The 15,817-nt window shown below is 31.5% G+C and overlaps 1 protein-coding gene across 2 annotated transcripts; it reads right to left on the minus strand.

Moving 5' to 3' along the window:
• Nucleotides 1–942: 942 nt before the first annotated feature.
• On the minus strand, nt 943–15,264 carry LOC110999034. Of its 2 annotated transcripts, none has more exons than XM_022267910.2 (5): nt 14,996–15,264; nt 11,043–11,169; nt 6,165–6,467; nt 2,917–3,031; nt 943–2,418 (listed from the first exon to the last, which is right to left on the minus strand). In XM_022267910.2, exons 1-5 carry the CDS (start codon nt 15,051–15,053, stop codon nt 2,290–2,292), a joined length of 732 nt encoding a protein of 243 aa, XP_022123602.2. In that variant the 5' UTR covers nt 15,054–15,264; the 3' UTR covers nt 943–2,289. The 2 variants fall into 2 exon arrangements, with proteins under 2 accessions (XP_022123602.2, XP_045485219.1); XM_045629263.1 differs by lacking the exon at nt 14,996–15,264 and adding an exon at nt 12,000–12,072.
• Between the last annotated feature and the right edge of the window lie 553 nt (nt 15,265–15,817).

Below are 15,817 nucleotides of genomic sequence, written 5' to 3' on the forward strand. Positions count from 1 at the left end.
ATTGAACACGCGGTTTCAGGGTCCTTATTACATAATTTGTGATATAAAATCATGTTATCTACTACCGATCTACAAACATATTTGATTGACTAAGACATATATTAACAGCATCAACAAGCATACAAAGGCATATAGAGGTACTGCGAACGTACTGTAAGACGTGTCATGATTGTAAAAAATCTATAAGGTTGTCAGATTTCTAATAAATGAATCCGTTCCTGGGGACGCATCTGAGACCGATCTGACAGACAGACTGAACAGATTAAATCGGCCACCAGATTCAATGGCACAAATGGAAAAAGATCGGTTACACTGTTACCCAACTAAATCCCCAAACTACAAGGAACTAGACTAGACGTTTTTAAACCTATAGGATTATAGCAGCGGTCTCCTTTTAGGGGCCCAAGAGGCTAGAATAATAAGTCAGTATTTGTTTATATGTTACAGAAAGTAAGTCAAAAGTAAAAGATAGTAAGTAATCTAAGTCCTTCAGATTTCTGTATGTTTCGTAATCTTTTGTTTTGTTCTAATGACGTAAAAAGGCAAGTAGGTCTAAGGGATGCCGGTAACGTCATACGAATGTTACATCTAAGGTCATAGGATTCGAATCTATGACCTCAGGGATAAGTGTTGTATACTGAAGCCTCTAAGCCAACACTGTCATAAAGACAAAATTTATTTAATTATACATTTCGTAGGGACTTTTTGAAAGTATTTGGGGGTTTCGCTCATACATCTTGAAGAATATCTTGGTCTGACAAATACAGCAATCCATTTGTAAGAAGGCCAAACATTATCACATAATGTAGGTGACTCGTAGCTAGTCGCATAAAAATGATCGCTAAATTAAATATTAAAAAAAAACACATACAAAAGTTATTCATATATTTTAATAGGAAATAATAATAATCATTTAAACTATAATTTCATTAAACTATCACAGGAAGTTCTGAGCTGACACATATTATATATAATTTAAATTAATATATTAAAATAAACCGACCAAGGTATAAAGTTTATTCTAAAAGCTTTTTTTTTAAATTTAAACATTGTAATGATGCATGGTTATCGTGAAATGAAATTGAAACACGCATTTAAATCCTTATAATAATTTAAATCTATATAAATTAAACTGTATTTGTTATTAAAATGTTTAATACTTCATATTACAATTATTAGAGTAATCGTTACAATGACGTTAGATTTAATTTATTTTATTTTTATTTAATAATTATATTAAAATTAAAAAAAAATGAAATTTGATCAGAATCAAAAAATAATTTTAAATAATCACTTATAACTCTCTGCTAATACTATGCGAGATTATTTAGTACAATTAGAAGAGCCATTTGTGGGAGAACAAAAAATAGTAAATTTTATTCACAAGAAAAATATTTGAATATTTATTATGTGAGTTTATGATTTGTCTATATCGAGGACTGTACTAGAAACCAGATACTTCAAAGTCTTCATGAAATGTACTATTTAAAAATACGTTTATACACAGATAATAACTACATATATTACAATACTAGGAACAATACTATACATTTTTTTACTTAACTAAATGCCTTTTTTAAGTTTCACGAATTCTATTCGCAGTCTTTGGCCTACGATATATTATGTCTACCAACCTTAAATATTAAATAGTGTGATATTTAAGTTAACGTGAATTTATTTATTACTTTAGGATACATTCATTCTAAACGGACTAACAAGTGAATGAATTGTCTAACATTGATTTTTGTTTTGACAAAATAATGCGCCTGATCAAGTTAAGAGAATAGGTTTATTTTCCGGCAAATACTAGGAAAGTTAAAATCAATGATACAGACATAGAAATGCGTTTGCCTATAAATAGGTGAAGAAAAAGATTTATAAATAAATGAGATTCAAGATTTTAATTTACGCGGTTATCATGAATTATAATGTAAACAAATTAAGAATATTAAAAAAAAATAACAGCACTCTATGAGCGTAATTTAGTACCAAACAAACACTTCAATTGAATAGTTTTCATGTCAGACGATTGAGCTGTGATCATTATTGTATAGATTTTTAAAACACGCTGCATAACTATGAAAGTTTCATAACGAGTTCTTGAGACTGAAATTACATTTAATAACTTATAATTACCAGGTAACATGAACTACAACGCTTACTTCGCAAAAAGGTGAAGTTTCACCATCCATAAATTGTTTACAGTTCAGTGAATGCATCAACTCGAAGTTCTTCACTAATTACAAAGATAGTAATTAAAAATTCGATTCCGCATGTACGCCGATTGCATTACGCGGGTACGAGCGCCGACACGAAGGGAAGTATCATTGTTACACTGAGTAGAAGTAGACTGAGCTGGTTTGAGTTTCCGCTGTCCGTTAGACCGCACTCTTGTCCGCGATAATCCAGACAGAAGTTCTGCGAAAATAGAGCATGTTTGAGCCATAAAATAGCTATGTACTTATGAACGTCAATAATTAAAAAAGGAAGACCTTAACCAGTTATCAAATCAAGAGCGTAGAGAGAACTGACAACTTTACATAAAAATTATTATTGAAAAAATACATGTTGATTTTGAAATCCCCTAAAATCTTTTTCACGAATATAATTATGAATATTAAGTTTAATAAATATGTTAACAAAAAAATAATGATAATATAATAACAAAAATATAGTAAATAATCTGTAAAAAAATACAATTTAATTTAAGGTGTATTTATTGAAGAGAACTATAATTCCATATTTTTTTAATATAAAACGTTTTAATCGCAAATGCAAATTTATCATATTCCTCACTTTTGGGTGTCAATTGTCAACACAAAACAGACTAAAACTCAATACATAAATATAAAAATTACAATTATAATAATGTTACTATAAATATTTTAGCAGATGTAAATTTGCTAATGTTAATACCTTTATGATATTAGATGCCATTCTCTTGAGGAATGCGCTTGTGAACAAGGCAGCATCGTCTCCACACGACCTCTGAACCGTCCGCTCGGAACACTGGAGGTATTCTTGGAAAGAGCTGGAATGTGCAATTGGTTATGAATACACCGCAAATAATTTAGCCTTCATGTTTTATTTTTAACAGGATTTATCGTTGTTTATTTTTAAACCGATGCAGTAATGTAATTAAAAAATTTGGGGTCAAGCAATGTTATTTAGACAATTTTTCGAGGTAGCTTTTTCGAACCACAGATAGTCTACACCGGATAAACCGACAAATCCAACGAGTTTGTAATACAACGGAATAGACAAGAATATTAAGAAGCACCGCAAGAGTACCCCGCGATATTTAATATGCATACATTTGCATATGGAATGAAATGAATTGGGAATCAAAGGCACTGATTATAAGAAAAAAAGCAACAAAAGACTATGACTAAACAATAGGCAAAAAGTATCTTATTAAAATCCAAGGCATAATTAAGTTTCGAATATTACCCTTAAACTTTCGCATACTACATCTTAACTCTAGTATTTAGAAGGAAAGCCCTGGTCCAATACTTGACAGTAGAAATTAAATTATATAGAACTATCGAATTGAAAAACCGCTCTATTGTTGGGATAATTATTTATTTATTTATCCTTTATTGCCTTATACAAAAACACACATAACAAAAATAAAAAATAAAAAAAAACAGTAACAAAAGATATAAGATATGTCGAATACAAGCAAGCAGCAAAAGTAATTCCTGATAGAATGTTTGAACTATTTAAATATGTCAGACTAAAATGCTACGTGATTTTTTAATTGCGTAAATTTTTTATTCTTAATTCTATTTATTTATCTTTTATACTGAAAGAATATTTATTCACTTTTCAATTAAAGGGTTTTAAAAGTTCGCAGTTCACACAGTTCGCACTGCAATTTTCAACGGAAATAGTTTTGTTTTTGTTTATCGTTTCATTGTGTCGACGCACGGCCAGCGATGTATAAGTCCGGTGATATTGGCTGAATGACTTTATAGAAGCTAGCTTTAAAATATTCAAACATTTTTTCTCATCGAACGTGACTGAAAAATAGCAACGGACCGTTAATCGTTAAGTGGCTCCAAAATCTCGAGTATTCAATGAGAATACTAAATGTCGTTGAGAATTTTCTTCTCACCTATCATATCAGTAGAAAAAACAATTGATGGTAAGTGATACCGTCGCCCATGAAGACTCACGTTGGCAGAATGCTCGCAAGTGCGTTGCCGGTCTTTTAGAATTGGTACGCTTTTGTCTCGAAGGACCCTACGTCAAATTCCGTTCGGGATTGGGCAGCTGGTTCCACATATTGGTCAGTAAAAACTGCCTTAAGAACAGTTGTTGAACGACGATGACATTAGTAAAATTCTTACATAATTCTTAAAGTACGTAAAGAAGCGTATTAACGGAATGTGTAATACACGCAAGTGTGTCGCTAGTATCCGGTGATTTAATCATACTTAATAGACTGAAAAATTGCCCAAAGAGGTTATTTATCTATTCCAGGTCAACTAGGGTTTATACATTTAATTATTTAAACAAATAACAATAATATTTAATAAAAAAGGTAATATATGTAAGAGTTTGATTGTACAAAGTTCTTTATAATTATAAAATGATTTTTAAAAATATTAATAAATGACTGTAAAGAAATTTTAATGTAATTATATACATAACAGAGTTAAATTAGAATTTGTTAAAATATAAAGTTTGTGAATTTATTATCAAAATTGTGGCAAGGTAAAGTTTCTAATGTCTAAGTAGTAATTAATTCTCTACGACTCGTTTTAGTAGCGATAAATTCCATTTCTTGACAGCTTTTGAAAACTTAGATTGAGTGATTACATTAAACGCGAAGAAACCTAAATTGTTCAAAAGGTCAAATATTTGAGCCACAATCAGAAGTTGCATGAACAACTAATTATTGTAATCATTATTTCACAATTTGTAAATTAATTAAGAAATCAAAAGAATGTCAGAACTTAGAGAACTTTCATACAAATTGAATATATAAAATTGTATGAAAATTAAATAAATCGATTAATTATTTCAGTTTAGCAAAAGTCAAAGTGCTCTGGACCAATTATCGACGGCTAATATCTAATGATACTGTCCTTTTACGCATTAATGTAGTGCAGTGATTCCCAACGTGTTACGTCACACAGGGGGCATATTTAATCAGCTGAATATAACACAACGTGGACTTAAGACTGAAGCTAACCGAGTTGGAACCCAATATAAATATCTGTGCAACAAGGATCTCATAATTTTAATATAGAAAACCCTTTTGTAAAATTATTTGTAATTTGAATATTTTTATTTTGTTTTGAATATCACTACGACTAAACGAAATAATACTTAATAAATTCTTCCTAAAACCTATAATTTAAATTTCTTAAGTGAAAAATTCAATTTCTTAGTTAATTACGTATGTTATTAGCGGGGGTGACAAGAATTTTGGGTAAGTGCGCATAAAGCTTAGGAAACACAGATATAGTGCGAAAGTATATGTGGGCAAGCTGATGTCGGTCAACTTTGGGTTATAAAATATCATTGCCCGCGCTTTTTTTTACGTAACCTACATAAGTATGAACTAAGGTATTTAATAAAATATGTACTGTGGTGTACTCCTTCAGGCACCAATGTGGTGGAACCACTTTTGGTGTTTTCTGTACTTTTAATTATATATAACTAGCTGACCCGGCGAACTTCGTTCCACCTAACAGTCTAATAATATCGCATTTACTTTATTTACACTTAATTAAGGATTTCATTGAATTAATAAAATTAACACAGAATTGCAAATACTGGATTGTTTTATTACTTGTCATTGCGAAAATAGAATTAATAAAAAAAGAATGGCAGTTTACTCAATAGGCCTCTTCTCTCAAGATATACAAAATTGTTTGATGAAGTAACACTTCAATTCAACACGTCATTCACCTCAAGATCGGAATTTCTTGAACTGACAAATGATGCGTAGTTTTATCAACGGATGCTGTTTGCAATGGTAAAATTTATTTATTATTACATAACTTATCCGATTTTATTACTTATTCTGCTATTCGAAACGACGAGGTTAGACGAGACGATCTTGAGTGGTGTAACTGTTTAATATGTTTAGATGTATATATTAAGCAAAAATAAAGCAAGAAAATTAAGCAATAATTACAAATATATCTTACCAGCACATAGTTCGAAGGTCTTCATGGCTTCCACTATCAGTCTCATACTGGTCTCTCTCCGGGTGGTTGCTGAGTGACGTCAAAGTCACCTCATAGTTCTTGCTACAAGTTTCATACTCCGGTCGAACCTTCTTCACACAATCAGCATGTCTCAGGTACTCATCCTGATATGTGCCTCGTGTACAAAGCTCTTGAACCACATCAGTTATCCCGGCGTACATCCGCCGAAACACGACTTGTTCGCTCTTCTCCATACAAACTTCCGTGTAGTTGTCTATACATTTGATACCCGCGCGAAGTTCTCTATAACAAATTTATTTCGATGTAATACAACCTCATTAATATGAGACTATAGCTAGAATCAGTTGAATCTTTAATTTTAATTATTAATACTGATTTTTTAAAAGGCAAAAATTGGTGATTACATACTTATTAATTATCAACAAAACGGACGCATTCGTCCCAATACGAGATTTCAGATACAATATTGCCGTAATACACAAATTGTATAAATGACTTTCTTCATAAATGCTCTTATGCATCATTAACATCTAACAGTAATTTAACACGTTAAAGTTAACACGTAAAATACCCAAGGACACTTTTAAAGCCAGAGGGCCCGCGAGTGCGTTACCGGCCTTTTAATAAACGCTCTTTTGTTGAAGGATCCTAAGAAGAATTGGTTCCGAAACACTTGTGTGCAACAAGTGCTCAGCTGGTTCCACAGCGGTGGTGCGCTGCAAAAACTCACAGTAGTGGAACGGCAGACGTCGAGGTGATACGAGTGGAATTTCGTATTGTGCCCCGACGGTCGATGATGAAACTCAGCTGCAGGTTTAACCATGGTAAATCCGGTAATGTTGCACCACGAACGCTACCAACTAATTATAATGGGTTAAATCCAGGGTAAACGGCGTGTGGGTCGAAGGAAGAAGTCAAGGCTTCGCAACGTTAGGGAGTGGACGGGTATTACAAATGCGGAGGAGTTGCTGCATCTGGCGCAGGACGAGACGCGTTTCAGGAAACTGACGGCCAACCTACAGTAATGGAGAGGCACTTGAAGAAGAAGAAATCCGGAAGAAGATGCAAAGTATTGTGGGGTTACTACTCTACGCAACACCAAAAGATCAATGTTTCACAAAAAAATTCGAACCGCTTTTCGTTGAATACGCAAAAATAATAAATATAACAAAAATAATATAAACACCTTCCAAGCTCATTAATTACGAGTACGAAACCAAAAAAAAATAATTAAAAACCTTTAATATTTCTGAAAACTATCTCCTCTAGAAAGTTTACACAATGATTCACTCGGCCAGTTAATTTTCACAGTCAAGAAAGGAATAAACTTTGAAACTGCATTAGTTAGTATGCGAAATTTATCTTACTTCAAAGTTTCCTGGTAACATTGAAAGGCTTTTTGTCAATAGTACTGAGTTCGTGGCGGAATAAAAAAGACTAATGAAAAAACTTAAGAATAGAATATTATAGTTCAGAAATACAGTGTGGGTTTATATATATGTATGTGTAGTATGTGTAGGCCGGCAACGACCTTCGAGGCCTCTGTTAATATGCTTATATCACTTAACATCAAAATAAAAAAACACTTGCCCCGTTACATATAAAAATAACATACAGCAATACTTGCTCAATCATATTTCTCTCAAGTCTCAACGGTTAGTACATAAAAAAATATAATATTATTTAATAGGACTCGCAGATCTACGTTACAATAAGAAATCTACGATACAAGAAAAAATATGTTTTTTTAAGTTTTAATGATTTTTTTAATTAAATCTTTGCTTTTAATCTAATTTATTATTCTTTATTACTTAAGATGGATAATGAACATGGTGTAATGATTGCAGCTCATAAGAAAAAACTTGGCGATTAAAAAGAGTGGCGGAGAGTTTATTGCCAGTTCTTCTCTTCCGTTATACGCCCTTAATTCGAGAACTGGCAGTAAATGTAAAAGCATTCAATGTATATTTATGTTTGACGTTCATAAGTACATTGTTGATGAATACATATACATGAATAGTTTTATCGATTTTGATTATGATTTAACAATAAAATCTTAAATCGTACTTTTAGTTTTCTGACCGTATAAAAAAATAACAAGGGTTTTTCAAGATACGCGGTCAACTACAAGACATCACAGGGCAATGTTCACGGACTTTCACTTGAATTCTTGGATAAACAGTTTTCCGTTTCGAATAACTGCAGTCATCCAGTATAAACTCAAAATAACTTGATTCGAATAGATAACCAAGTACACTTATGAAAGTCAACAGAAAAGATGTTAAATTGATTCTAAATTTACATTTACTACCAGTTCGCAAGTCAAAGGCGTAGAGCGGGCCAGAAGCTTTCATGGCACTTAAAAAGCCATACCTTCTAACCTGATATAACCCAAAAATTCTTTTGTGATTGATTGTTAACATGATGCATGGCCTTTTAACTGGGGTTGTCTGAAAGAAATCACTAATTGTCGATAATGCCCCCCGTTGTGCTCCTATTTAATTTTATGTTTTATTAATATTATATTTACGTATATATACCTATATATACGTAATATATAAACCTTTAAACTTAAACATTCTGTATTAAATAATGTAAACTTAATTACAGAATTTAAAATCATTGTTTGCAAAGCTTAAAAAAATGTTATTTATTCGTTTTAAAAGGGCGTTGACAAATTTCATCCAAGTCAAACTAAAAGTTCTGTACAATGCCTATGTTAGAAAAGTAGAGACTCGCAAGTATGGAACTCCCAATATGCAGTTTATATAGCAATCGTGTAGAAGTCATACAAATGTATCACACATCTCCAATGTAAAGCTAAGACCGCACTACCTAAACACTAACAAGCATTTCCACATTCTTCCACTCTCAGTTAGACGTAAAATAGGAGATGTTACATATTTAATTAATTTGGCGCAAGAAAATAGACTGTCCCGAATTACAAAATATATGTTTCACCGTGCGTACACACGCTTAAAAACATGAACCTATATATAGAGCTGAAGTCAACACATACATAAGGGTTTGACAATTTTACTATTGATATTGCCCTGTACGCCACAAGTATGTCGGCAAGAGCTCTGGCATCTGAATTATTTAGAAACAAATATAGTATAATATTTCCCTAAGTGTTCTTCAAGTAATTTATTTTGTTATACCATTTAGCTTAGATTAAAATGATTTCATGTATACCAATCCACCTAAATAAGTACATAGTTATTTACAAATAAAGCCTTTTTTATTGGCGTAGATTTTTTTGTATTTAACACATAATTAAGTTATTGTAAATCTTCTCAATAAATAAATTTTAAAAAAAATCTTGTTTTTGTATTTGGAATACTGAATCAAATCATGCCTGATACGATGCTTATATAACGAAAAAAATAATGATATACTGTTATACACAAAAACATAAACATTTAAAATCAAGCCGGAGATTTATTATTGAATATTAACTTTACAAACAGAATCCCACTAATCACTTATCAAGATAACACGCGATTATCTGTTGAAATTATTAAACGCATTTATTATTACAAAAGCAATAGAATCTTTAATATAAATATGACTAGAAACTGATAAAATCAAGCATTAAATATAGCGTTAAAATTATTCAAAGCCAGTCTCCACACAAGTTCTGACCATTCAACCGCCCAATCAAGTGGAATCTAAAGTTGAAGGACGACTATTCTAAATTGCTGTTTACCGCAAACAAGAACAGCAAATTAAGATGAGCTAACTGCGTACCGCGGACCGTTTTGCTGGAAGTTAGCTGGCGCTGACGGCATCTTGCAAAACTTATTCTACACGAACTTCACTTAAATGAAGCCGTAAATTTTCCCTTGGTACCAAAGTGCAAAAGGCTAAATGAAGTTATGAAGTGTAAACTATGAAACGATAGACGTAAAAGTTTAACAATTACTGAACTTTTAAAAAAAAACGTTTTTCATTGTAAAAAATTAAATCAGTTGTCGTACTACGCATTGTTGGCCTAGCTTCAACGACCCTCAACGAAGTCGTGGAAATTAAAATATCGTGAAGAAACCGGCATGTCTTAGACTCAAAATGTCTACGGCGGGTATTAGAAAGCTGATGCAGAAATCCAGTCCTACAAAGCTGCTACTGTTTTTTTTATTATCTATTCCCTAAGTCGACATTTAATATTTTGATGTAACAGAAGGAAAGGAGTAATATCGCCACCCATGGACACTTATATTGCAGTCGCAAGTGTGTTGAACTTTTAAGAAATCTTTCTTGAATACTTGATCTTATGTGAAATCTTGTTACTGTGTACTGTCATGTCTGTATTTAACTATTCTTTTTGTTTCTGTAAAACTGTTTGATGATTCCCCAACTTTATATTTAATTTGGCTTCTTTTTTAAAAGAGAGCTTCAAATTATACAATTATAAAATACGAATTATACTGTTCTAGAATACAGACTATTAATGTATCTAAATTAAATATCTCAATATGTGTTCATAATACAGTTTGGAATTCTCTCACTCGTGACTTGAATATTATTATATAAGTTTCTAAATGTAATTTAATTTTGTAGCATAAGAATTACTTTTATGATTTTATATATATATTGTTTTACATAACTGTAAACTCACGACTAAAAAGTCACTCAGCAAATATGTATATTTAACTATATAATATACTTACTGTAATAGAATAGTAACAATGCATTTTTGTATTGAAATCACAAACAGCGCTTAGTTTCTTCGAATTAATTGAAAACGCGTTAACACATTTCGAATACAATTTAGAAATAAAAATTAATCTATGATTTAGTGATATAGAAAAATTTAACGCGAATCCTTCACAAAACTGTTGGAAGTACTTTACTCACATGCAACTTTTGTCCAGTTCTTCTCTTGTGAGGGCGAAAGATATTTCCGGAGAACTAAGTACCGGCAGGGCCATCGAACACCTCTGAAGTAAATCCTCTTGTTTATTGCAATGTTCTTTCAAAGCATCTGCAACAATGAAAAATTATATATTATAACTAGCTAACCGGCTAAACATTCTTTTGCCATATATTTCTTGGAAGCTTTTTTCCATCAATAAGAAGAACTATTTACTATAATAAAAAATAGGGTTTGATTGTAGAGGGGTGAGAATTAATGTATTTTGTATGTAATATCATAAAAAAAATAATAAAAAATTTTTGGGGTGGACAAACCCCAATCACTTTCGGGTTTCATAGATACATAGTTGACGATTTTCCGACTGAATATGCATAAAAATTTCACAAGAATGGGTCCAGCCGTTTCGGAGTAGTATGGGAACGAACATTGTAACACCAGAATTTTATAAATATATAATCAATTTTAATAAAATCCCGGAACTTCAATACGTCTACATGACGTCAAAATATTTTATTAAATTAATTACGATTATAATATATGCATAATTTTTAATTAATATATGATGATGAAAATTTTCAGTATATAACATAATATCATACACGAATACTATAACAATCTACGATATTATTGTATTTACATGACCAAACATTTGTTAAGATGATGTTGAAGACTGATTCCACGTGGTTATCACGCATCTAACAACGATTGGAAAAATTATACAGAATTCATTGAACGGAAATCTACCGTTAGGGTATTTTGTATAAACGTCATTATCACAAACTAGTTAGTAAAAACTGTATAACACATTGCGAAACCAAATATGGAACGCATAGCTGTAGTTGAACATTATCATCCTCTATTTAATACACGAAGTTCTCAAAATTCTTTAAATTAATTAATAATAATAAATAAATAAATTATGAGTACTATATGTTTACAAGACAAGATACAGCAGTGTCCTTTCACTTATCTAGATAACTGATTCTTGATAATGGCCTCGAAACGTGTGTGGCTCGTTGACTAGTTGAACGAGTTTATTTTTACCGGTGCCATTCTAACCTGATGCATTCCAATGGTGGTGGGGTGGCGAGCCCACCACGTGGCACCATTCCATTGGTTGTCCACATCGTACGATGCCTTGAATGTATCAGACGTCAACCAATGTAACATGTAGACCAATTTGACGAACATCTGTATACGCAATCAATTAAGTCCATCTGATACCATAGGAAATCTATTTCCCTTGGTATTAATTCTATAGATTGTTGCTTGACCTTTTCATTACTGGTGCAGTCGAGTCACGCTAATTTAAATTGGGAGTTGTCGAGAAAACAAATGACGCGTTATCTATTTATACATCTAAATATAAAGTAACTTCTTTACCGTACAGCTGTACAAATGAAAACGTGTATAAAACCATAATTAGAATAAAGCCGCGATTATATCTCGTGATTACGTGGCAAATGGCGTTAATTGCAGTAATTGTTAGCAATATTAACAGTAATTCAGTATTAACATAATATGTACGGATTATCCAGCCACAACAAGCATTAAAAGTCAAATGAGAATAATAAATTGGGGATAAGCCAGCGGCTAGCTACGTGTGGTATCATGTGCGATACATACTAAGTTTTAAATTACACTCTCAAAAATTAAGCATTTTATTCTATGGCGGTTTAAAATTTTTAAAAAAGATAAATGTCTTCTCCTTTGTATTTAACAAAATATATGAACATGTCATTATTTTTTGGAGTAATTTTTATAGAAGTACAAATAGTAGTTATTTAAAATAAATTAATTTTATCTGCCGCGCGTGATCATACAAGTGTACTTTAAATTTGTGGTGCTTCGAATCCTTTCAATAAAATTGTCGATTTAAATTTATTCTATAAAAACATTTCCAGTAGTTTATTTACAAACTAAACTGCGTCGTTAGGATAGTTCATGCTCGCGCTTATTAACCTTGAAATTGAGCCAAAAAAAATAGATAAATAACAAAAACCCGGAATCGAGAATCGTGTTATCTTTCACTATAGCAAGAACTGCGAATGATAATATATCAAATTGTTATCTGAATAGATATTCCCATGTGAATAGGGGAAACTAGAACTGATCGCGAAGCAAATCGACCATCACTGATATCCCCGCGTGCACAGTCATTTGTCATTTCTCTCAAATCAGATTGGGTCACTTTTTTACCTTTTCTCGCTTCGCTTAATCAGGACTCGTAAGGTGTGACATCTATCTTATTTGATCTAATCCATGTGATTTTACGTAACTTTAGCATTTTAATTTACGTTAATACCTTTAAATAGAAATTATTATTATTTAAATAAGTGACATTTCTGATTCTTTCGCCAATCTTCTGCTATTTTCGTTCGACGAGATCTGCGTACCCGAAATCTGTTACAAAGAGACAATTGATACAGTCAACCAACGATCCCGACATCAGTATTATATATATATTGAGTTAATTATAAGAAAGTTACAGAGAGCGGGCGTGTATTTCCATGAAATTTTATTAAAATTGTAACATTATTAATTGATATTAAACGTCAATTAATAAACAATAGACTTTATGTATACGCTTGTTAAATATACAAACTCGCGAGCCCTCCGGCATCGAGAATGTCCATGGGCGGCGGTATCAATTAACATCAGGTGAGCCTCCTGCCCGTTTGCCCCGTTCTATAAAAAAAACACTCGAAAACACAAAATCATTGTAATAAATTAGTATTTTGGTGCATATCTGATAAATATCGGAATTGTACAAGCCGGTCTCCTGTGGGCTATAAATTATTATCAATGCTACAATTTTACCAACCTCATACTGACAATTCAGACCATTCATAGATGTTCTCAAATGAATATTTACATTTATTACCTATTTGAATGTTATATCTGCTATATGTACCGTTCTTATACTAAATCGCTGAACGCTTGATTAAAAATAAATATATACATATCCATATTTTTTTCTTTTTGTTTCTATACGCCGATTGATAAACTATTTTTTTTTTAATTTAGTATGTGCGGAAAGAATACCGTCGTGGACAGTTGGACAGTAATGGTCTTCACTCGTATGAAAAAAAAATATAACGTATGTGAATAATGGAATGACGTAAACAGAATAAGAATTAATTATATTGATTCGCACAACCGCCACTCCGGTTCTCTTTCATACTTACTAAGAAGAAGTAATTTCCCATCTGTTCATGTATGCATTGAATCATTTTAAAGCGTAGGAATTTAAGATTAAAATAAAATTACAAACGTAAAATAAAAATAACGTTAATATAACTGCATTTACAAAGTGGCATGGTATCGCAATGGAGCCAAAATTATTATAATTATATTAGATTAAAATAGCCATCAAGGTGTTTGGATGATCGCCTGAAATATCCCTACTATACACAAATATACTGGAATATTTCATTGAGATCGCTTATACTAATAATATTATTAAATCACATACATCATCTGAATAACGAAGTCGATTCAACGTGGTCTGTAATTGTAAAAGTAGGTCTGTACTTTAGCGTAATCGCAATATTATATATTAAAGTAAGAAATTAGAGTATACCTCCTTCGGTAAAAAAGTGTATAAATAAATAACCAATTTAATATCTCAGATTTTAAAAACCTCGACCTCATTTGATTTTAGTGATAACAAGTAAACAACAATAAAAAGTACAAAAAATCACTATTTATTGACCTTGCACGGATGTAATATTTATAATAATGGTAACAGGAATTCCATTTTTAACAATATCGGATTTTGTTAAGAGATAAATATATCATAAAATTATAGTCTTGTAAACCTTACTAAACAAGAGCTGATAACTGAGCAAATCGAAGTAATAAAACTATGTATTACATTTGTCGTGAAAAGTAAAATTAATTCACATTTTTACCTAAATCTTTAGTAACTTACCAATTTTATTAATTAAAACAGCGGCCATCCAAAATAATATAACTTTTTTGTGGGTCATTTTGTAAACTTTCGTAAGAGTATAATAAATCTCACAAAGTATTTCTGAGTCAATATTTGCCACTGTAATAAAATATTTTAAAATAATTTCACAATAACATTCGTAAATTTAAAACTGAAATTTTGTTTCGTGATGAAACGTGTGAATTTTTAAACTTTTCCTAAGACACGACACAATTCCCCCATACCCAAGGCAAAACTAATTTGTTTCTGCTCTCTCATATTTTCTGTGACTTTGTCTTACTCAACAAATAATGTGTTCTGTGCTCAACACAGCCCATAGACTTAAATTTCTATGAAATATTGTATATGTATACTTGCTCTAAACTCAAATAATATAAGCTCTGCATACTCTGTGCCAGACGTTTTGGCGTTTTAGAACAATCAAACAAATGACAGTGCTTCCAAATCCAGTCTCATACACTCATTCATCATTTCCTCCCACATGAAGATGCATTGCCTACTCACGCCAACATTGTAGTTTGAATTTTAGCGCCTAATCAATTTGAATTTACATTCGAGATTTCTGATTTCGTAATTTAGCAATATTTTGTGAAATTTTAATTTACCTACTACTAAAAGCATTTTTTAGTTGAGCAATAAGTAAAACTGTTTCTGGACGCAAAGGTATTATTGAAAACTCGGGAACTTAAAAAAAGGTATAATAATTAATGCTATTATTGTAATTTTAGAAATGCGACATTAACGTCATTATTTTTATTAGAATTTTTCTTCGGTAAAGGAGACCCTAATTAAAGAGTTCAT

Source organism: Pieris rapae, chromosome 8 (genome assembly GCF_905147795.1).
Source record: "Pieris rapae chromosome 8, ilPieRapa1.1, whole genome shotgun sequence".
Lineage (NCBI taxonomy): Eukaryota > Metazoa > Arthropoda > Insecta > Lepidoptera > Pieridae > Pieris > Pieris rapae.